Source organism: Carassius carassius, chromosome 15, assembly GCF_963082965.1.
Source record: "Carassius carassius chromosome 15, fCarCar2.1, whole genome shotgun sequence".
Classification (NCBI taxonomy): domain Eukaryota; kingdom Metazoa; phylum Chordata; class Actinopteri; order Cypriniformes; family Cyprinidae; genus Carassius; species Carassius carassius.
The window spans coordinates 23,046,421-23,070,116 of NC_081769.1; the positions used below are offsets into that span (position 1 = coordinate 23,046,421).

The 23,696-nt window shown below is 36.5% G+C and overlaps 1 protein-coding gene across 3 annotated transcripts in view; it reads right to left on the bottom strand.

Annotated features, from left to right (window-relative positions):
- Positions 1-1,544: 1,544 nt before the first annotated feature.
- Positions 1,545-23,696, bottom strand: part of LOC132158589 (protein tyrosine phosphatase type IVA 3) — a 45,507-nt gene continuing 23,355 nt past the window's right edge. The window contains exons 1-6 of one of the 3 annotated variants that reach the window (XM_059568046.1): positions 17,047-17,217; positions 15,379-16,005; positions 15,115-15,207; positions 6,821-6,951; positions 2,991-3,065; positions 1,545-2,401 (exon numbers count right to left, since the gene is read on the bottom strand). In XM_059568046.1, coding sequence (XP_059424029.1) covers positions 2,284-2,401; positions 2,991-3,065; positions 6,821-6,951; positions 15,115-15,207; positions 15,379-15,483 — 522 coding nt within the window. In that variant the 5' untranslated portion in view covers positions 15,484-16,005; positions 17,047-17,217 and the 3' untranslated portion in view covers positions 1,545-2,283. Of the gene's footprint in view, positions 2,402-2,990; positions 3,066-6,820; positions 6,952-15,114; positions 15,208-15,378; positions 16,006-16,958; positions 17,218-23,696 lie in introns of those variants that run through there. The other 2 variants (XM_059568047.1, XM_059568048.1) reach the window with 2 other exon arrangements.

Sequence of the window (23,696 nt, forward strand, 5' to 3'; positions counted from 1 at the left end):
ACTTTAGATATGAATAGGTAACAATAGATCATTATGTATCACGGTTTAATAAAACGTGTAATACAATAATATGTTAATGTCAAAAATAGGCCACGTTAGATATGATCTGGAAACCAGTGGGTCAGTGAACCTTACTATGTAGCAATAGTGTATAGTTAAAGATACCACCCATGCTTTTTAAATACTGACACTATATCATCCAGTGTCAAGGGTAATGACTTCAGCTCTGTTGGTCAATTCAAAAATCAGAAACTCAAAACAAAAATCAAGAACATTCTCGTGGATGAAGTCTTGTTCTTCAGGACCAAAAATGAATGAGGTCAGGATAAACTTGAGACGTGGTGTGTAGTCTTGCACCATCCTTCATCACAAAAGCAGGGCTAGTGATGATACCTACAGTAAATATATTCCTGAAAATGTTACCTTTGATTATTTAAAAAAAAAATTAGCTGATCGCATCGGTTACTAGAGACAATTCATCAGAACATTCCAGATTTGTAAATGTAGACACTCAACAGTAATAAAAGTGACTATACAGCACGTGAGAGAGGAGACCTTTTATATGGGAGCAACATTGAGCTGCTTAATTCACACCCTTTTATTCACTGTAAGTGTCAAAACCTGAAATGCAAACTTGATACACTTGGGCCCGGTTTCACAGACAGGGCTTAGACTAAGCCAGGATAAGACCATAGATCCATTAGGACATTTATGTAATTTTTATAAACATGCTTATAAAAAAAACATTACCGATGTGCATCTTAAAACTAAAAAGGCACTGATATATTTTTAAGATCAGTCAGTGCAAGTTTATTTCAGTGGAAACAGCTCAGACTTACATTTTAGTCTAGGACTAGTCTTAAGCCCTGTCTGTGAAACCAGGGGTCAATCTCCTATCTTAAAGTTCAGCTCTAAATTGGAGTGAGCTTAGCTTTAAAATATGTCCGTTCTCCAGCCATTGTTTTTGTATATAAACATGAGAGGCCAAGTGAATAGAATAATTGACAATTGTAAGCAAATGTAACCTTATTCCATGAAACAATTTTTCTCTTAATCTCCTCAGTCGCAATTATGCAGATACTCTATTAGATATTTCCTTCACTAGCTTTTGCTCTGGATTTCAAAGGCAGAGAAATATGTCAGTATCCCAGATCCAAGGTCATATGCATTTCATATTTGCAGATTAATGATGCATGTGAGATCACTTCAGTACCTGACACAGATTCATTACCTTTTTTTTCTTCCTTCATTGGTGTCTATATGAACACTAGTTAGGCAGAGATTATGTGATTCCATTTCATTTCCTACTATATGGACAAGACTAAATATTTTAAGCCTCTTTTTGAAAAGTTTCTTCTGAAATTCCACAGTTAATAAGTGTCCAGAGTACAAAAATGTCCATGAGAAAAAGCCACGCATGAGCACGGAGTGCAAACAGCAAAAAAATAAATAAAATAAAACCCCGGCAAGTCCAAAAAGATTTTTCATGTGAAAGTTATAGTGTGATGACTCCCTCTTGTGGCTGCAAATTAGAACAGAACTACTGATCTGCAATTGTGCTCACTCATGGATTTCTCTCGGTTTACGATTGCAATTCAGTGGTACAGAAGTGTATCAGATTAGCTGGATTTCTTTTTTATGAGTTTCAACAAGATTTCGAAGCAGCTAAAACAACCAAAAACCTGGAAGTCAGGTGAAAGTGTGCCATGTTATCCATCCAGATGCCCACAGTTCTATTAATAAGCAGCCAGTGGTGCAAAAAAACTTGAATCCCTAGAGTAGATTCATGATACCATGTAGAAAAAAAGAGAGCGCTAGGTTAGACCACTCACATGCATCTTCAGAAAAGTACAGCGACATGCATTCTGAAACTTCAAAATTACAAAAGAGAAAGAACAGGGTAGTCAAGCAGTTTCATACGAAAGCATGAGTAAAACAACAGTGATTGAGTTCTATGAGCAGGTGGCTGGTGGCCATGATCATCTTTGGACTGGGTGCTGCTGGTAAAGTGTGCATGAGTGTGTGCATCGGGCGTATGTTTGTGTTCATTTGTAAACACTGTGAGGATGGGGGTTTGTGTGTAAAGACAAAATTCAAGAGGCTTGTCTTTCACAGCCCTGAGCTGGTGAAGACCCTGTGTGCAGGGGTCTGACATATACACAAAAGGGGGTTGAATTCCCCTCCTGAATTGTAGCAAGAGTTCAAATGCACTAGATTGGTAATTTAAATCCGGTTTAGTCCATGAGTGATTGGTTCCTTCAGTGGCAGGCTGGTAAGACCAGATCACATGAGGCAGCACTTGCTTTTGTGGTTGTGTGGGTCTTTGAAACGCAGTCTCTGTTTGGGGCGGTACTTCTCCAGGTATGTCAGCTGCTTGCTGTTGATGGCGCCCCGGCGTTTCCTGTGTGGAAAAAAATTTTTATTTCTATTTTTTTAGAAATATGCACACAAAATATTTGTATTTAAATTAATGGTTTAAATTAAATTTTTGTTGAATACATAAATGTAAAGCACTATGAGAGCTACATAAAATTATTAATATCCATTTTAAACAAACAAAACTGAATATATAATATATAAATGTTTTTAGTCATATATACAAAATATTTGTTTTAATGGCTTAAATTAAAATATAAGTTTGTTTGTACATACGTTAATTGTTAATTTAAGCAGTATTACAATTATTAATGTAAGCATTTTATTTTTTGCAAAATTGTTTTCTGTAATTCATTAGCGCTATTGTGTGCTATTGTTATATTTCATAGTGGCATCAGTGCAAACTGTATTCATCATTTATTGACTGCATAATTTACTCTAATTTGTTTTTGCTGTATAATTAGCTGTAATGCATAAATGCTGCACAATCTGTCATGTATCAGTGCTGCATCATTTACTGTGCTTGTACTGAATCGCTCACTGTATTGACTGGGTGTTGTATCGCTCTGCTGCAAGGTGTTGGTAATGTATTGTTAGATTTTATGTATACTTACTGTCTGATCAACTGAATGGCGTCCTCATATTTCATTCCGCTCTCTATAAGTGCCAGAGCCACCAGCACTGGAGCCCTGCAGCACACACACACACACACACACACACACAAAGGGTTTAATACCAGGAAACATCACCTCTAACAGCTTTTGTGTGAGCACAGCCCACAGAAACAATAGGCTTTCCAGCAATAGTGAACCATTCAGCCCTTCTCAGCTAGGTTACCACCTAACGCATGTGAGAACAGGTCTGCAGTTATATATATATATATATATATATATATATATATATATATATATATATATATATATTTACATTTACATTTTTTCATTTAGCAGACGCTTTTATCCAAAGCGACTTACAGATGAGGACAGTTGAAGCAATCAAAAACAACAAAAAGAGCAATGATATATAAGTGCTATAACAAGTCTCAGTTAGGTTAACACAGTACACGTAGCATGGGATTTTAAAAGGGTTAGTTCACCCAGATAGCAAAATTATGTAATTAATAACTTACCCTCATGTTGTTTCAAACCCGTAAGACCTCCGTTTATCTTTGGAACACAGTTTAAGATATTTTAGATTTAGTCCGAGAGCTCTCAGTCCCTCCATTGAAGCTGTGTGTACGGTATACTGTCCATGTCCAGAAAGGTAAGAAAAACATCATCAAAGTAGTCCAGCTTCAATGGAGGGACTGAGAGCTCTCGGACTAAATCTAAAATATCTTAAACTGTGTTCCAAAGATAAACGGAGGTCTTATGGGTTTGAAACAACATGAGGGTAAGTTATTAATTACATAATTTTGCTATCTGGGTGAACTAACCCTTTAAATAATATAATAAATAAAAAGAAAACCGATAGAATAAAAAAAAGAATAGAGCAAGCTAGTGTTAGAGGTCTTTATACACACACACACACACACACACACACACACAATTGCATAATACATGAAAAGAAAATAGAATACAAAAAGATTAGAAAGGTAGTTAGATTTTTTTTATATAAATATATACAGTATATATATATTTTTTTTCCCTCTCTACAGCTTACCTCATAGTCTGTTCCCCACAAAAAGCTACTATATGGCTTCAAGACAAAATAGACCCTGACAGCCCAAATACCAATTCATATTCAAAAAGAAGAGTTGATAAAACAATAAAAAAAATTTTGTGAGGATTGTCCACCCTTAAAATATGATTAAAAACCATGCTGTGTATTGTAAATAACAATCGTTTATACTTTAAACTTTTTAAGTAGTAAAACATACAAACGGGGCAAAAATCTGTTTTAGGTTTAAAAATATTTTCAATCTCTCCCTCCCTTGCCTCACAGTGCTTTGATCCAAATGCCTACTTTCCTCCTTTGCATCACGTCAGTGTTGCCAATTGGGTTACTTTAACACTGTTGCCGTGTGTTGAAGTGACCCCAATAATGTGATATTTAGCCCCCAGAATGTGAATTTTACCAGAGGAACCCGCCGAGAAACATGTATTTTATCCCCTGGAACGAGACTCGACTGGGCTAGTTTTGAGTAGCAATTTGGTGGGTTTTGTTGTGAAAACCTGGCAACCCTGCATCACCTACACCAGGGCTATTCAAATCTTGCCCTGGAGGGCCAGTGCACTGCAGAGTTTAGCTCCAACCCTAATCAAACACACCTGAGCCTGTTAATCAATGTCTTTGGGATCATTAGAAAATCACAGGTAGGTGGGTTTGATCAGGGCTAAACTCTGCAGTGCACTGGCCCTCCAGGGCAAGATTTGAATAGCCCTGACCTACACACACAAGTCTGTTGAGCAAATACAATAGTTGTGCAACTGTTAAGTTGTGTTCCTCTTTCCTGGCATTCTCCTGTGTTCACACAGGGTCCGCAGCTCGACTCTGTCTGCTCCATTTGGCTCAGTATGTGAAGTCCTCCAGGGCTAGGTCCACCGCTCTCATATCCTCCTTGCGGAGTCCATCCACCTTTTCTTGGGTCTTCCTCGCAGCCGGCGGCCACCAGGGTCAAAGCGGAGCACTGTTCTTGCCACGGAGTCCTTGTCACTATTCATGGACCGGCTGTACCATCTCAGGCAGGCTTCCCTTATCTTCTCAATTATTGCAGAGACACATTGGGAGACACTGTCTCCCTTCTACACTTATAGTAGTAAGGCTTTCCCCTGTGCATACATATCCTTACAAGTACAATTTTATCTGTAGTATTTGTGTCCTCTTCAAAAATAGCACTTGAGAAATTTTATGTTTATTTTCTATTTTTACGGTTTGCGCTCAGGGTCCTAACAGCTTTGAAGTCTCCAGAGTGTGCCCCTTTCTTATGCGTAACAACACAAACTTATCCTACTAAAGCAAACATTGGCTCCCTGTCAAAAACTGCTGAGGGCTCCCACAGGAGCTGCAACCTACGTCAGAGAGGCTTGGTGCTTAACTTGTCGGCAGAAGCGGTCAGGGGTCAAAGTGGGAGGAGGGCAGGCAGGGTAAACCGGACTGTCATTAGCCTACAGTTCCCGCAGAACCGCCAAATTTGACCGTCTGGCTCAACAATTCTAGCGCCACAGCTTAATTAAAGTCTGTGTGTTTTGATAGCAGGCCAGAAAAGAGGGCAACACCGGGACTACACTAGGATCCCTCACTGAAAAGAGATATGAAGGAGCAATTAAGAGAGCTGCTTATCATTCGCTTCCTGTTTCGTCTTCGGACGTCAACCTTTTGTGCTTCGAATAATAAACTTGGATTAATATTGTGTGTCCGTTTGGACGGTTGGTTTTGGCACACAGCAGTCAGGCAGAATGGGTTTGACCTGCAGAGAACTGTGGCCAAGACTGAGAGGCCTGTCGCTGAGGGGTATTTGGGGTAAAGCAAAAAAAAAAAATTCTGATGAGAAACCAAATGTAAACAGCAGGACTCAAACACTACACTAACACGAGCCAGCTTAAAGCTCTGCCAGAGATATTACACACACAGTCCTTGATTGCATTCTGAGGGAAAAAGAGCAACAGATCCTGGGAAAGGCTGTTGATATGTTTGAGAATTCTTGTAAGAGAGAAGGGAGCCACATAAAGCCTGACCCAATTCAGATGAGCATTTGCACGTCTACAATTTCTGAACAGCCACATCAGCAAGCTGGGAAATTACTAGGACTACATGGAATCTGCGCCTGCAGAATACTGTAAAAAGCTCAGCAGATTTTTATTTGGACCAATTCTATTTCAGTATTATTTCTGCACTATTCATATTTAGAACTAGGTATTTCTTTTATATTTTCTGTTTACATTTTCATTTAAGATTTTGTACATTTGTCCTCTATTTAGCTTCTGTTCATTTTCATTTTATCTACAGTAATTCTAACTTAACTTGAACTTCAGTTGACATTTTTCAAGTTTTTTTTTATGTAACCATTTATACTTTTTTCAAAGTAATTTAAATTCTGAAAACAATTTAATAGTTAAATTTTAGTTAACAATAACAACACTGATTTGAATGGCCACTGTTAAAAAAGTCTATATATCTCTCAATCGTTGTAATTTAATAATTTTACTAATATAATTATACTTACTAGGCAGATTTTTCCCTAATTTCCAATCAGAATTATCATTTACATTACAGTGTAATTGACAAAACAGTGACATTTTTTGCTAAAATAGTCAATAGATGTCACATCTTCAACCAAAATAGACTTGAGTGGCCATATAATTCCACTGTGGAATATTAGTGAAAAAAGATTATATTCAGTGTGGTTTAATAAAGTGGTGTTCAATTCTTAACATAGCATACAGGTGGCTGTAGTTTTGGCGTTAGCAGCACATCTGGAACATCAGGATGACTTGACACTCACCGGCCCAGTCCGGCCACACAATGCACAGCCACACAGCAGCCTGGATCCTCACAGAATTTATTCTTCAGCAGACTAAACCAGTCATCCACAATCTTGGTAGGAGGAGGTGCGCCGTCATCGAAAGGCCAATCCTGAAGGAGAGAAACAGGAGGATGAGTTCACATCTATTGTCGCTACATATTTCATATTTGTCTGTACGTTACAATATAAACACTCATATAGATAGACACAAAATACTAGCAGATAAGATAAAAGTTAAATTAAAGGTAAGTAAATGACTCAAGTCACCACCAGCAGATGGTGCTCTGTAAAGATTCAGCATTATGCATCATCTCAGATTCACAGCAGCCTGCGAATCCCTCTGATGATTCCGGTGCGATTTTCACAAGTTCTGCAACAGCTAACATGGCACTCGTCCTGTCAACTCTACCGGTTCAATCAGATCTGTCACGAACAACTCGATTTAACACCATGTGCAAGAGCTGAATCATCTGAAATGTTGAATTATGTAAGATGCAAACGGGCAGTGATCACATCTTATTCAATAAGCTGTCTCAAAGTCTTTAAGTACTTAAAAGGGATGGTTCACACTAAAATTTTCATGTTCTACTGTGTGACTTTCTTCTGTGGTTCACAAAAGGTAATATTTTGAAGAATGTTTCTACTGTTTTTGACCTCACAATTAAATCAATGTGTGGTAAACAACACTGGTACTGATGGAAAACACACACACACACACACACAAACAAGATGATCTTCAAAACACATCTTTGTGCTCCGCTAAAAAAAAAGTAATAGAGGTCTGAAAGAACATGAGGGTGGGTAAACATTTTTAATGATAAGACCTGCCTAACTCAATCCGAGCAGCTGAGACCTTAGACATCTTCAAGAATCGGCTTAAAACACATCTCTTCCATCTTTATTTGACCCTCTAACATTAGCACTCACTATTCTATCAAAAAATAAATAAAAAATAAGAAAGAAAAAAAATTTAACTAGCTTTCTAATCTTTTTGTATTCTACCGGTTTTCTTTTTATTATATTATTTAAAAGCCCTTGCTACGTGTACTGTGTTAAGCTAACTGAGATTCGTTATAGCACTTGTATATCATTGCTCTTTTGTTGATTTTGATTGAAGTCGCTTTGGATAAAAGCATCTGCTGAATGACTAAATGTAAGACTTTTTTTCTTTACACAGACAGCTTTAAATGGAAGACTGAAACAGAAAGATGTATTAAAAATACAAATGTGCTCGGTCAAAATACACTGACAAACAGAGCATGGTGTTTTGCATCGCTGCTTTCTCAGAAAAGGGGACATTTATAGGGAGCGAGTTGAGGAGAGCATTTTCTATGAGGACCGTCTATGAGAATCTCCTGGTTTAAAAATAACATTTTAATCCACTAAGAGGTTAATAGGCCCCTCCTTGTCTGGTATGTCAACAGTAGGCTATTAATTCCAAGAGTCCATTCTGAGATGGAAGTGCTCTGTACTCTTGCCAGGGCACACCAACTCCAGAACCAGTAGCGTAGGGCCTAATTGTGGAAAATGCCCTGACATCACATACCTGCTATTTCTCCAGCAACTCGTGCTTCTGCTTACAAAAGAGCATGAGAAGTTTGAGGCACCTGTTTGCTGTCAACCAACACTTCAGTTTCATTACTTCCTTTAAAGGGATTCTTGTTTTTGAAACTTGAACTTTGGAGAATGAAATACTGACATAAGGCACCCAAAATGTCAACAAATCCGCTCACAGATATGTTTTCTCCTCAAAAAGAAACATTGTTTCATGAACTATACAAGAATTTAAGTTTTTATTTCAATGTGATTTATACTTTTCGGTTCGTTTTAAACAGTGTATCTAGAATTTTTACCATCTTATGCTTGTTCTATCAGACAACTGGGATCTGAAATCCACAGGTTAATCATAAACTGAAATAACACCAAGTAACGTATTGAGTTCACTGAACTTTTCTGATCCAACGGTGTAAAAATGGGGAGGGTGACCATTTGAATCCATCTGGAGTTGAGGGTAATACAGAGGAAATCCCATTCCATGTTCTGACGCCCTGCAAAGCTTTTGCCTCATCTCCACTTAAGAAGAGCAGAAGTGATCAGTATATATAACCAGAAAAAAAAAAAGGATGAGACACACAATTACAGTCCGTAAACCGAAAAAGAGAGAGCATATAGATAGAAAGTCAACATGCAGAGAAAACTATGTAAACAAATCTTAGGTAATACTGTGTATTCAAAATACCATTTAAACAGTGTGACATATCAGCTTCTGTATCATCAGTGAGAGAGTGGGGCAGGACATCTGAACAATGAAAGAAAATGAAACGAAAAGCTTAAATATGTTACACTAAAAACATTTCTTCTACACCAACTAAAAATACAAGGACAGCTGTACTGCAGAACTATACTTCAAAAGCAAAATAATTAAAATGTCATTTCATATTACGAGTAAAACATTAAATAAATATTGTATGATTATTCCTTAAAAATAAGGTTTTAATAATTTTAGTAGTAGTAGCAGCAGTCTATTCTGCAGCAATACTTTCAAGGTCAAACCGAACTTTTATTTTTGACAGGTTGCCGTGAAAACGTTTACATTTCTGTGAGTATATGATATGAGGATAGTTTTACTCAAATGAAACGGTCAAATGCTCATGAAGTGACTCTCAGAGCAGTTCTGGAGATGTTCATGTATTTTAGTGAGCGGCAGACTCTAAAATCACCGCAAGTGTCACGCGCACTTCAGTACAAGTGGTAAGCAAAACGCACATCAGCGCCATTCATTAGCACAGAGACACGAAGAAATCATATTTAAATAGTCGGTTTGCAGCTTAATATTGAAAAATACTCTTGAGTGCTCACGTGTGTGTTAGTTTTTTTATTAAGTTAATTTAGAAAATCTTTGTGCTATCATTTTACACCGAACTGCCTAACAATTCGAAGATTAGTTCATCACTGGTGTTGAGCAAAGATTGCTTCTGAAAGAGGGATTGATACCAACGCTTCGTGCACAAATGTCCAGACTCCAGACAAAGTAAGCATTACGTGTCATATTTTGTTTTCCAAAAGAGCTTCTTGGCTCTTTGTAAGGCTAATGTTGCTAAAGCTACCATTGTCTGTGTTTTCACTAATGCTGCCTTCATGTGCTACCAGAATGATGGTAAATAGTAATGTGTTAAAAATTGCATTTGGAAGCAATGTGAAGTGAGTAACACAGTCACCACCAGTTAAACTGTAACACTGCTTTGACCGCAAGCATGAGCTCTTGAAGCTCCACACTCTTCTGAAAAGGGAGGTGGGAGCACCAGCTCATTTTCATTTAAAGGGGACAAACACAAAAAACTGCGCATTTTGGCTCATACCCTAAAAGTGGCAAATTCAACAAGCTATGAAAAATTATTTGTGGGGTATCTTGAGATATACACTTCACATACACACTCCCAACATCAAAGAACAATTTAAAATATTGTATCAATGTAAACAAGCACGCATGACGCGCTGAATGAAAGCACATTCACTCTCTGACAGCAGATGGTGCTAAACTTCAGAAAACGCAGCCGGTACCCTGGAAACCCCATAAATAAAGCAGCTGCACTGTATTTAAATAGATTTAAATTGCCATTCAGATTTGTGGATTTGCTATGATGTTCATCACAGTGACAAATACTTAAATATTTAGACTTAATAGGGTATTCATTTTCAAACCTTTTTTACATTTTAATCTGGACTACAACATGATCTAGATAGTGTTTGAAAGTGTTTTGATACTTTATTGTTCATTCACATTCATTTACATTAGGGCTTCATTAATTAACATTAGTTAATTCAATAGTTAAACTGCCAATGAAAAATTATTCTGAACATTCATAAATCTTAGGTATTGCAATATTTAACACATTGTTAAAATCTAAAGTTGCAGCTGTGTTATTTAATGAGCTAACATGAACTAAGACTTTTTTTTTGACAAAGATTAATAACTTCGCAAATGATACCTTCATATCCCTAGCCCACAAAGATAATTTTTTTATAAAACAAAAAAAGAAACTCTGCCTTTGTTCATAACCCCTCCTCTAGCCCCAGCTGGCCCGCTTTGGCCCAAAAAACCCCGGCCGTTGGACCCGAGGAAGTCCTGACGAGGCACGATCAAGCCCCGGAAAGTGACAGTGGAAACGCGACTGGCCCTGGCACGCACTAGCACGCTCAGCTTAAGCTCGCCAGTGGAAACTCGGCTACTGTGGCTCTATAGAACAGTGTTGGTGGTAACGAGTTACAAAGTAATGGATTACAGTAACTATATTACTTTTTTGGGTAACGAAGTAAAGTAACGCATTACACTAATATAATTGGTAACTACACTACTTTACTAGACAATAGGATCGCGCTTTCCTGTGTTACACATGCCGTGTTTGCCTGTGTGTAAAGTTCTTGGCCGGGTTTCCCGATAACGATTGATCTTAGCACTTAACCCTCAAAGACCGAGACAGCCGCCCGCGGCTAAAAATAACTGTTATTCTTTAATGTTTACTAACTTTTGAACTGCTTATCCAATCTGAATGCTTTAAAAAGTGATGTAAAGCAGAGATTATCCACGTTACGGTGGTATCCTATTCATCTCATTATGTATATTCAGAGGTAGTGTACTTGTGTATGTGATTACGTCATCGCATTTTGACAACACTGATTCGTCAGAAGAAACCAATGCTTTTGTTCCTCTGAGCCAAACAGAATTGATTGTTGAAGCTTAGTCCTACCCCCGTACCCAGATTGGTTCAAACTCTCCCATATTAAACCAATAAGTACTCTTTTGAACTACTACTTAACATAGCCTATTGCTTTGGAAAATGAACGAAAACAAAGTGAAAGTAAAGTCTGTCGTGAGTGCATGAATACAAACAAACAATAACACATTTGCATGAGAAAACTCTCCGAAAAAGCACAGAAAACACTGGACAGAGTACTTTGACATAAAACAAATAAAAAAAACAAGGATGAAACAGTGGTACATATCTGATAAAGCACTGGGATTTATGTCTTGGGACGCTAGGCGATGTGCCAGTAAAATCGATTTTGAAACAGATTACAGTTAACGGATCGGTCATTTATATTATGTATACTTAGTAAATCAGTATATAATTATACAGTTCATAAAGATAGTTGCACTATTTTTTTTCTGTTGCACTTTGTATTGTAGAAGACAGTTTGTGCAATTGTTTTTACTATATGCTGCATAGTTTGTGTTTATTGTTCATACTCAGATTGAAAATATATTTCTCAGAAGAAGAAAAAAGAAATGCAATTTATCTTTAAAAGAAAATATAAATGAATGTTTTATGCCTTCATTTGATAACCAGAAAAATGTAAATACACAACAGAATTTCTGAGGGGAAAAAAACATTTCATAAGGCTATTTTAAGAAAAATGTAATAAATGAAGTTGTTTTTATGCATTTAAATAATTACACATGCTAAAAAAATAAAAAATATGGTGAAGAAAAAATAAAAACATTTCATAGGGCCCTAAACATGTAATTTTTGTTAAACATTTAATAAATTGCTGTGAAAATGTATAAGTGTTATGAATTAAATTAATTAGACATGCTTTTTGATGAATACAATTAAATTTAACCATTAAAAAGGAGTTGAGAAAAAATAAAACGGATTTTATAGGGCCCTAAAAAAATAAAGTAAAAAGTAGTGAAGTTCCTTTTCAAATGCAGTAACTGGTAAAGTAATCTCATTACGATTTACAGAAGTAACTAGTAACTAATTACATTTTTTGAGTAACTACCCCAACACTGCTATAGAACAATCAAAACATTGCTCTATTTGTTTAAGTATCCTGACTAGCCTGACTACAGCAATACTGGCTCATCCAATGCTGTGAGTTTAGGTTGAGATCTGTTTTGCTCCAACCAACAGAAGACGGGGAGCATTTTGCAAAACCTGTTTGAAAACAATCATAATTTTAGAAATTATTTTTTTATGACTCTACTGATACAGAAAATACACACTGTAATTTTAAACAACTATGTACACTATTCAAATTGATCCTGTATCCGGTCTAGATGAATGCAGTCATGTTTTTAACAAGCTCCATGCTCTTTTGATGGAGAGCCATGGACTAAAGCATTACAGCTTGTCCAACTGAGCATAAACACAGCAGTGATCTTTCAAACAGGCTCTGTAGTCAATAGTGTTTCTCTCTTGCGGAAACAAGTTCTCTTGATGGCACAGAGGAGGAAATTGATTTACATAACTTCTCATGCATTTCACAGAATTTTTAAAAGTAAAGCCTGGGATGCACCAGCATTCTGGATAAATTCACAAAGACCTTGGGTCAATCTAGGAGGCTTAGAAAGCTATTCTCCTTGATATCAAAGTTAAATATGTAGTGTCATGTATATGTCTTATTTAATGAGAAATCAGGCAGAGTGAAAGGACACAAGAGTGTATAAGACTTAATAAAAAGCACAGAGGGAGAGAGATCAAGCTCCCCCATGGTTGTCATGGTAACGGGGAAATGTTGACGAGCAAAATTGAAAACACATGTGCATGATGCATTCAAGCGGTTAAAACGCAGAAAAAGATCTGATGTTTGGCAAAGCGTTATTGGATTGAATCCTCAAACGCAGAGTTCCCTTCGGAGGACAGAAAGCAACCTCATCTCACTTCATGTGACATCATATCACATGACTGGGCGGCCAATTCATACAGCATGTGTGTTCCAGGACTAGATGTGCACTGAAGGGGATGTGCAGATATGGTTTATGCTAACCAGAATGAATTTCATCCTACATATGAATCCAGACAGAGGCTTTACAAGATAAAGGGAGCCAATCACCTTCATAACACTAATGTTGTACCATAAGTACCACTATTAACAGCAGCATTACTGCAGTATAGCAAGAGTGTTAATTAAAGGAAGGGTGGCAAGGAGTGGGTAAAAATATAGATATCTCGATATTAATCGATTCTCAATTTTATGGAACGATATCAATGCTTAAATCCCAAGAATCGATTAGTGTAGCCTGTTTTCAGTTAATGGACAGAGCATTGAAGGGACCTTCCCATCCAATAAATTGCAATAAGCATTGTGCCTTTAATGTGGTTAATATGGTTAATCAGGTTTCAATTTATGTCCGTTGTATTGCAGTATTCAAACAATAAATGCTGTTTTGGTGCTGTTTAATGTGGAGTGACAGATCACTGTAGCGTCTCGAGGCGCACGTGAACTGATCATCTCCTCCACATTAATACCAGCTTCAACACAAAATAATCACGACTAAATTGCTGAAGTTATGTTAAAAGAGTACTTTACAATCTGTATTCTGTCTCATGTAATCACTCATTTAGTGCTTCAGCCCCGCAAAGACGTCAATATAAAGTCTTGTAAACAATGTCACGTAACGTCACATTTACCTCAGAAGATTCGGTGACCATAAACTCATTAGTCAGATAGAAAAACAAACTATAGAGAGGGGTATTTTGCTAGATATATCCACCGCATAACATATTAATTATCATTTTTGCTGTTCTAATGTTTAATTTATGTTTGAATAAATACATTTTTTATGACAGCCACCATTTAAATTTTATAATTTTGCCATTTAAAAGTAGAAATATTATGTAAATGTAACTTTATTGCGTAATTTTAACAGTTGTATGCTATAGCTTACAAATCTAATTTTAAGATAGTTAATTTTAACCTTCAATATTATATTAATGTAATACCAACTGACTCTCATGTATATTTTATAGCATTAGTTGAGAGATTTTTTTTCCTTGAGAAAATTTGGCAAGTACTGTACCTGATATATATCCAAAATTATCAATATCGATTCGGTTATCGAAATGAATCGAAAGCTTGTGAATGAGAATCATGAAATTTGTGTCAAAACCCGGCCCTTATACTGTATTTACAGTACGGAAGGTCAAATGCACCTGAAGACAAAACAAATATATATAATAGGTCACTGTATTAGTTATTATTTAGAATTTTTTTTAAATGTCCCAATTAACACAATACATTAGAGATCAAGTGATACAAATGTTTTTTTATCCATATGGATATTATTTTAATGTAAGTGTGTGTTAACTGATGTTTACCTGATAATTGTTTTTAATGTTTTTTTTTTTTGCTTTGACAAAATGCGAACTAAATAAGACTACAAATAATAACGTCCTAAAGTGAATGTTTCTCTTTATATTTTATTATTTTTAAGTATAATAATAATAATACATTTTATAAGCATTAATATTAATAAAAATATATATCACCATAACAGTAATCCCATCCTTTTCCAGCGGTGTCTTATCGTAGGTGATTTCACACACACGCACCACTGTTGTTGCCCCATACTTCTTCAGATCCTGAGGAAACAAGATTGCACAGGTTTTGAGGGACAAAACAGATTACATTTAGGATTTTGAACAAACCTTTTGAATTTGTTCTTGGCTGTGGTCCATTTATGTGTGACATTATGTGTCACATAAGATTAGTTACCGACACTTCAGAGCAGTATGTCATCTGTCATCTCTCACCTCAATGAAGCTGCTCAGTGATGCATTGGTTGGGTTGTGCGTGATAAGGAAGCGCATGTTTTTGTAGCAGACCTCGACAGGAGCAGGACGGTTCATCCTGACCATGCTGGTGTCCCTCCACTCTACAGAAGAAAAGAGCACCCAATCCGGGCCACACAGCTCCACTCACAGTATGGCCCTACTCTGACCTAGAGCAGTTATACAGCAGATGCACAATCACAGTGAAGGTGTCAGGGATTTGCAGGATCCTCTGTGATAAATCACTACTAATCAGCACATAAAATTGAAAGCTGCCTTTTTTGGTAAATAGAGGCCACAAAAAGTCTTCCTCTTCCACCAAATCTGCCTCTTCCTCTTGATAGGGATACTCCGGGCAGCTAGAGGGGTGGAACAGTGTCCGGTAGCTAAATGCCAGGTGCCACGATGCCAATTAACCCATTTGGCGCACAGCAAAGCGGTCAGTCAGAAAGACCAGCAAGAGAAAAGCAGAGAAGGCGTTTCTCCAAACATTCAGTGGCAGATTTCGGGCATATCCCCCCGTGATCAAGCGTTGCGATGTTGGGCGTGGCAGTAATCACCGCTGCCCTGCCGGAACTCCATTAACGAACAAGAAGCTGGAGAAGGAAGCTGTTAAGAGAACAAGACAAGTACCGTTTTAGACAATCACATCCCAATCTATAAATATTCAATTGTTGTTCTATGAAGTATAATACAATATATTATTCCTCTAAAAGTTCTTCAGAACCTTCTAAGACAAGTTTCAAAGAAAATGCAAAAAAACATCATGTCTATAGACAAAGGATTTTGGATTTAAACGGACAAACAGTTTAAAATAACAAAAATATGGTACTTAATCACAAATGATGACATTCAAGACATCAGATAAAGCCATACAAGCAGAAGTCGCTGATTGTCATATTTTAAGAAAAGTTTAAGAAAATGTAGAAATATTACATCCATTAAGAAAAAGGTGAATAATACAAAAGAGAAACTTGAATTTAGAGAAAATAAATTTTAGTATTAAAATGGACAAATTGGTTAAAACAACAAATATGTTCTTCAATCAATAATTATGATGATACTCGATACATCAGAGATAACACAACAAAAGCATAATATGAAACAAAGTCAATGGTGTTCCAATTAAAGACATAGTTCACCCAAAATAAAAGTATCAATTATGACCTGTAAAGATAACAGCTAGTCTCAGTAACCATTCACTTCATTAAATATTAAAAATGATGTCTGTTGTCTTACATCATCTTCGGTGTTTCACAAAAGAAATAAACTCACACATGTTTGGAACTACATAAGGGTGAGTAGCCTAAATGATAATTTTCATTTTTGGGTGAAATTGCTCTTTAAAAAAATAGCATACAAAATCAGAATTGCAGACTATTAACAGCAGATAGTTTGACAGCAAAGAAAGCAGAGTTGACCTGTGCCAACGTCTCAGCGCCAACGCCAACATTTAACAAAACTAAAGTTCATGTTGTAGACAAATCAAAAACAAAGTATCACACCACTAAGTTCAAGAAAAAGAGAAAGAAGCTAAATGCAAAGAAACCTCAGTTACACACCGTTTTTCCAATAATACGCATGAGAAAATCATGCTGAATGACTGTGTCTGATCTCCCCCAGGACTCGTGAGAGTTGTCCCCCCTTTACCTCTGTGACAGGCTGCGTTCTGCTCAGGATTAAGCCCAGGGCTCTGCTGGATACAGTGGAGGGTGAACAGTTGTGATCCAGAATAACCGTCTCTGCTCTAAACCAGTCAAGGCTGCCTTGGCTTGCCATATGACAGTGACAGCACACTCTGCTAATGTCACAAACAAATGCACTCGTAATGCTCTTAGGACGAGTGGAGACCAATTCACCCCCACCTCTCTCTCTCTCTCTCTCTCTCTCCATCCAAATATAAAAATAGCATGGCCAATGAACCTAATAGGTATCAACACATACACTCATGTGTAATGTTTAAGGATGAGATACAACACACACTTCATTCCCACAAAAAAAAAAAAAGGAAGACGAGTTATCCCATTAAAAGTTTACTAGACTGTAAGTGGTTTAAAACTCACATACATCCATATTCTGGCCTGTCATTTGAATATTTTCACATGACTGAAACAAGAAAGAATATATAAATTGACCTTCAAGGCTCATTCACACACACACAAAAAAATTATTATTATTATTATCATTGTTTTCTCATTACCACGCTGTTCTAAACCAGTATGACTTGCTTTCTAACATTCGTCGTATCTATTTCTCTTTTATTTTCCATTCTTAATAGTCAATAGGTTTCAAGTCAATAGGGTACAATGTTGTTTGGACCCTAACATTGTCCAAAATATCTACTTTTGTGTCCAGCAGAAGAAAGTCATGATATGAGGCTGAATAAATGATGAATGTTCATTTTTGGGTGAACTGTTCCTTTAAACAATCTCTAGAGATTTTATTTCTATACAAAAACGTTAGAATTCATAAAGTTGAAAGAAACAGGTCCTTTAGAAATGTGAAACAGATCAGCAACAGAACATTTTCTCAACAGTGAAGAGGAAACCTAAACTTTGACAGCAACTTTTTTTTTCTTCATGAAGTTATCATTCTGATATCTAAACCATGTAAATCATGTTACTTAGGATTTAACACAGATAAGAAAACAGACTCACCACAGACTTCCACCCCTTAGTTACAAGCCATGCTTGTTGAGGGCTTACCACATCTTGAGCCAAATCCTTTTACATAAAGCTTGGATAGGCCTCTGTGCCCACTAGTGCAGTGTGATTCAGGTGCTCTGTTGTAAATATAAATACTCCGACCTATGAATGTACAATTAAATTGAACTGCTGGCAGTCTGTTTTTTATTTTGCTCTGTAATTTTTGTTCCTTAAGAGAAATTTAAGACAGCAAACATGGAGCGAAGAAAGAGAAAAATGAATGAAACAACCTTACTGTGCTAGTATTCACCAACAATTCCTGAAATTAACAAGATTCTGTGATCAACAAGGCTTGTATTTTTTTCCCCCAGAAATCCTGGCTTGACTTCAAAAAGACCAATTAATTGAAGGATTAAATGCAAATTACATCATCCAGGGCAAGTGTTCCAAGTGATCAAACAAACACAACACATGACTCATCTGGCCAGAACTCTCATCATGACAGAAATTACAGATTACAATCAGAGAGAAAAATCATACAGAATTTCTTTTTAAGCAGTACGGAAACGCTATAATGGGAACATTGTCAGCATATTATTCTAGAATGATAAAATTGGAATTAAACGAATGAATTAATGAATTCATTAATTCTGGTACTAGGTCAAAATATTTTGAAACATTTTGGACAAAATGTATCATTCTTATTAAAAATACAGCTTAAAATAAAATAAAAAATTATGTTTACGATCTGTTCAAAATTCACAGGTCCTGGGACATTTTGTTTATGGATGTACCTTTCACTATGCACCCTTTCCACTATGCCTAATAAGCAGACTTCCCCTCTGCCCCACTCAGCTGTGCTCAAGTAACCTCTGCACAAGGGCTACCGTGGCACGCTCCGCTAATAGCAATGGGCACGAAGATCATGCCTTGGCAGCACAGCTGGTGTCATTAGTTTTGCCTTGTGAAAATTTAAATATGATCTTTTTTTAAACTATGTTTACGATCCAAAATTACCAGACACATTAACACTCACACTCATATATTTTAGGATTTCGTTTGGACAGAAAACAAATACATTTTGAATGACAAGGCCACAACTCAAAGAGTGCAGGAGGTGGAAGTTCATTGAACAGGTTTGCAGGTGTCTTCCTGTTGGTGGGGCTGAACCAGTATTTGACGGATGAGAGTGTTTTGAGGACTGGACTGGCTTTGTTCTGCCTCAGTTCTGCACTTGACTGGAGAGGAACTGCAGGGCAGGAAGGCTCTCATGACCACCTGTGTTCTAAATATACCTCTGCCAGCTGTCGCCTAGTAAATTTAGCCGGATCCAAAATGAAAAGGGTAAGGAGTTAAAGATAACTGGGGACTTGTTTTGAAACATGAGCATCCTCTAATAAAAAAGGAGCCACTGAGAAAGGTCTCGCCTTTTACAACTGGATTAAATAATTAGCTGGAATAACAGGTAACACTTTTGAATAATAAAACTATAACACTTATTCACTATTAACTATGACTTTTCCCTCAATAAATTTCTAATTTGCTGCTTATTAATAGTTACTAAGGTAGTTGTTATGTTTAGGTATTGGGTAGGATTAATGATGTAGAATAAGGCATTAATATGTGCTTAATTGCTACTAATAAATGGCTAATATTCAAGTAATATGCATGCTAATAAGAAACTAAAATAAAGTGTTACTGAAGAAAATAATGAATCACACATACATTTCTTTGCCATGTAACTTTATAAGGTTGGACATCGGAGTAAAGATTCCTGGGAGCTGAGAGAACAGATGCCATACCCAGAATTTAAATGTCTGCTTAACACAACATTTTGAAGATCACAACAACAAGTTTTTGACAACAGTAACTTTTCAGCCACATATTGAAGGTTTTTCATAAAAGTAAACATCTGGTGTAAATCTAACATTCAAAAACAAAATAATAAAAAAATGACAAAATCTGACATTTGCAATGTGATGACAAACCCTTTTTCAAACTGATAACCAAGATACGAAAAATCAGCCAATGGCATGCAAGTGGTTGCTTCAAAGATGTACCTAGGGCAGAGGTGATTTATAAAATAAGATGAGCAATTAAAGCTAGAATGTTCATGCAACATAGTGACTCGACCCAAATAGGAAAGATTAACCAGAATTTACAAAAAAAAATTATATCAACATTTGTCCAGCCAACTGCCCTCAATAACTAACAAGAAACTTTCCTTGAACATAACATTTAGGCTACATTTGCATAATTTATTTTCATATTTTATATACACTTTCTTTCAAAGCAGTGCATTCGAGATACACAGTCAATGTCCTCTCTCATTCAAACTCTTACGACCTTGGCCAGCATCCTGTTCTGCCAAATGAGATACAAGAACACCTAATGCAAACCCTAGTGTGCTTATTTTAAAAACTGGAGGTTGTAAAATTGAGTGACAATTATTACCTTTAACAGTATGCAAAGATCACGCTGCACCAGGATAAGGTCACTATGACCAAAACAAACATGCGCAGGAGCGCAGTGGTTCTCAACCCTTTTATTCCACTGGGCCGCACTATGGTCTAAGTGCAAGTCTCACGGGCCACATGCCATTTACACATTACGTCACCAACACAAACCAACCAGATATAGAATATTATAGCTTAAATATTATATCTAAATGATTACATTGAAATAAATAAATAAATAATAATACTCACGATTAATAAAACACCTGATGCTGTCGGGAGCTGACCAATTTAGTGAAATTCAGCTTGAAAGGAGTAACAGCACGATGAAGTTGCGATTTCTAAGTTGCAGTCTGTAAGATGTGCATGGAAGCGTGACTTGATGTGCAACATTGCAGAAAATGTGCATTCAAAATGTGTTTTGTCTTCAAGTGAGTGGCGGGGGCAAACCGAATGTTTATGCCAAAAGTCCAGCACTCTCCTTCAATGCTGATGCTGCAACTGTTCTTGTTTGTATGTGTTCCTTCGCTGGCATTTTCCACTTTTTTTTTCTCCCTTAAAAACAAATTTGTCCATTCTGGTACTTAATTTTACCAAACTAATGGCTGCTGATGGCTATATGAATTTAATTCATACACAGAGTACATTTGGTCTGCTCTGAAAATAATATATGAAAAACATAATTTACATAAAAACATTGTAGCTTATATTTGTTTAGTACATTTTTAAATTAATGTAAAACTGGAAGAAATCTTTAAATTGTGTTCTGCACAATGGGCCGCATCTGGATTCGCAACGGGCTACAAGTTGAGAACCACTAGGTAAAACAAGACACTAGTGTTGTCACGGTACCAAAATTTCAGTATTTGGTACCGATACCAGTGAAAATCCACGGTTCTCTGTACCAATTTCGGTACCAAGGCAAAACACAATATGCTAATAAAAAAAAACAAAAAAAAACACACTTTTTATCACTATAAATAAAACCAATGCCATTCTTTATACTTATTTAAAATTGTGATTAAAGTTTTTTTTACAAGTAATACAATTATATATATTCTATTTTTTGGTAAATAAAGGATTTGCTATTAAAATTAAAACATGGAAGAAATATTGTGTGATTTGTTTCTTTAAAAAGTTTTATTAATTTTCTCAGCAGTATCACATACCTTCTATTAAATAATAGTAATATTTCTAGCACAATGCCTTCTTGTAAAAATGAAATTATTTTGACGGGTTGCCGTGAATACCTTTAAACTGACACTGGTTTTACTCAAATGAAACGGTAAAATGCTTGTGAAGTGAACAGTTCTGGTGATGTTGTTTATGTATTTATGTCCACATTGAGATGGCAGATGCTGAGATTACTGCAAATGTTACACGCTTCAGTCTATGCAACCCTCTACGGACACCTCTGCAATTGAATCGCCATTGGCCATTAAATATTTTAGTTTACTCGCCAGACTGATATATAATTAGAACTTTAGTAATTAGAAGTAAACTTGATAACCATGTTTAAATGCATATTAGTCAATTTAACTGAACATTTTAACTGGAATGGTGGTGGTGCTTTTTTTGTCATTCAGTGATTCTGTAAAAAAAAAAAAAAAAGGAGGTGAGAAAAACTAACAAGAATACTGATAAGATAATATTGATACGAATTCTAATAAGAAGAATTATAAAAACACACTAAAGATTACTAAGGATTAATTAGCTGCTGGATTCATGAATATTAATCAGGTTTTGAACTGATTTGCTGAAATCAAAACGAAAGATAATAGGTGAGCGCCAGCCAATGAGATTGCCATTTGCGCATTAACTCCACACACTAACGTTACCGGAAAACCCAGCTATTCTTAAAAGCTGAAGATTTCCATAGATATGCCACTATTTTGACAGGAAAAAATACAACCAAGAATAGTTTAAATGTAGTGCGTCAATTCTCTCTCTCGGTCTCTGCGTGTGTGACAGCGATCTGTGCGCCTTCACACTAGAGGTACATTAAACACAGGTGCGCTGTGCATCCATTGAGATCACACAGATCGCCTGACTGAGAGTGAAACTTTAAAGCGCTCAGTCAGAGAGTGTTCGGCGAGTGAACATATATCTGAGCTAAACTTATACTTAGCCTCTAACTCACACAATGGCGAGTAAAATCGGAGAATTTATTAGCCATTGGCTAATATTAGAAATTATTTAGTCGCCAGAAGGAAGATTTAGTAGCATATGCGAGTGGTGTACTTGCAATGTAGAGGGTCGCTATGTAGTAAACAAACCCCCACGTCTCTGCCATTCATTCATTCACACAGAGACACGCAGAACATGCAGGATTCAGATTTCAACCAACTTTTGCGGCTTAACATTTAAATACTGGTCCATATGGAGATTTGATTTGATTAATTTATGCTAACTTTGACAAATTCTTTGACTGTCCATATTAAAATGTAAGTTTCATTTTCATGACTGGATTTTGAGATTCCGTCCGCGTCTTCTGCTTCGCGGTAATCATAGCGCTGTATGCGTCAAGAACCGGGTTTGAACGGGACCTCGGTACTACCGGTACTTACAGAAACCTGGTACCGTCACATTTTCATTTTTTTAGTACCGACTTGGTACCGAAGTACCGGGTCTTTTGACAACACTACACTAAACTGGCAAGTTTCTTATACTTAAGTGCATTCATTATAGGCATTGAACATGCAATATTACTTTGGAATATGGACAACAGGACATGATGTCACACCCAGAGACATTATACTTTACCTTCCCACAACACCCAAAATCATGCGGATTGAAAATCTGGATACTTTGTCCTGAGCCAAGAGGTCAATCTGAGATTTAATATCCTCAATCTGTCCAATATTTTTTAACTATACAAATTAGCAGTTCAGAATTCAACAACATTGGTATGCAGACACTCCTTCATAAGGCACTCCTTAAATCAGATCAACATATTATGTGGCTAAATGTTTCACCATTAGACCTTAATGTGTGTTAAATACGAGCACACATGCACATGTTGCACTGCATGTAAGTGTGGTGTGCAATTTGTTACCAGGCATAAGATACACATAAGGAAGTACTTAAAGTACAACACCATACCACATGAAGACGACTCAATCCTTTGATTTCCAACAGACATAATATGCAAGCATATGCTAATAGAAAAACCACATGGAAAGCTGGAAGTACAACTAAA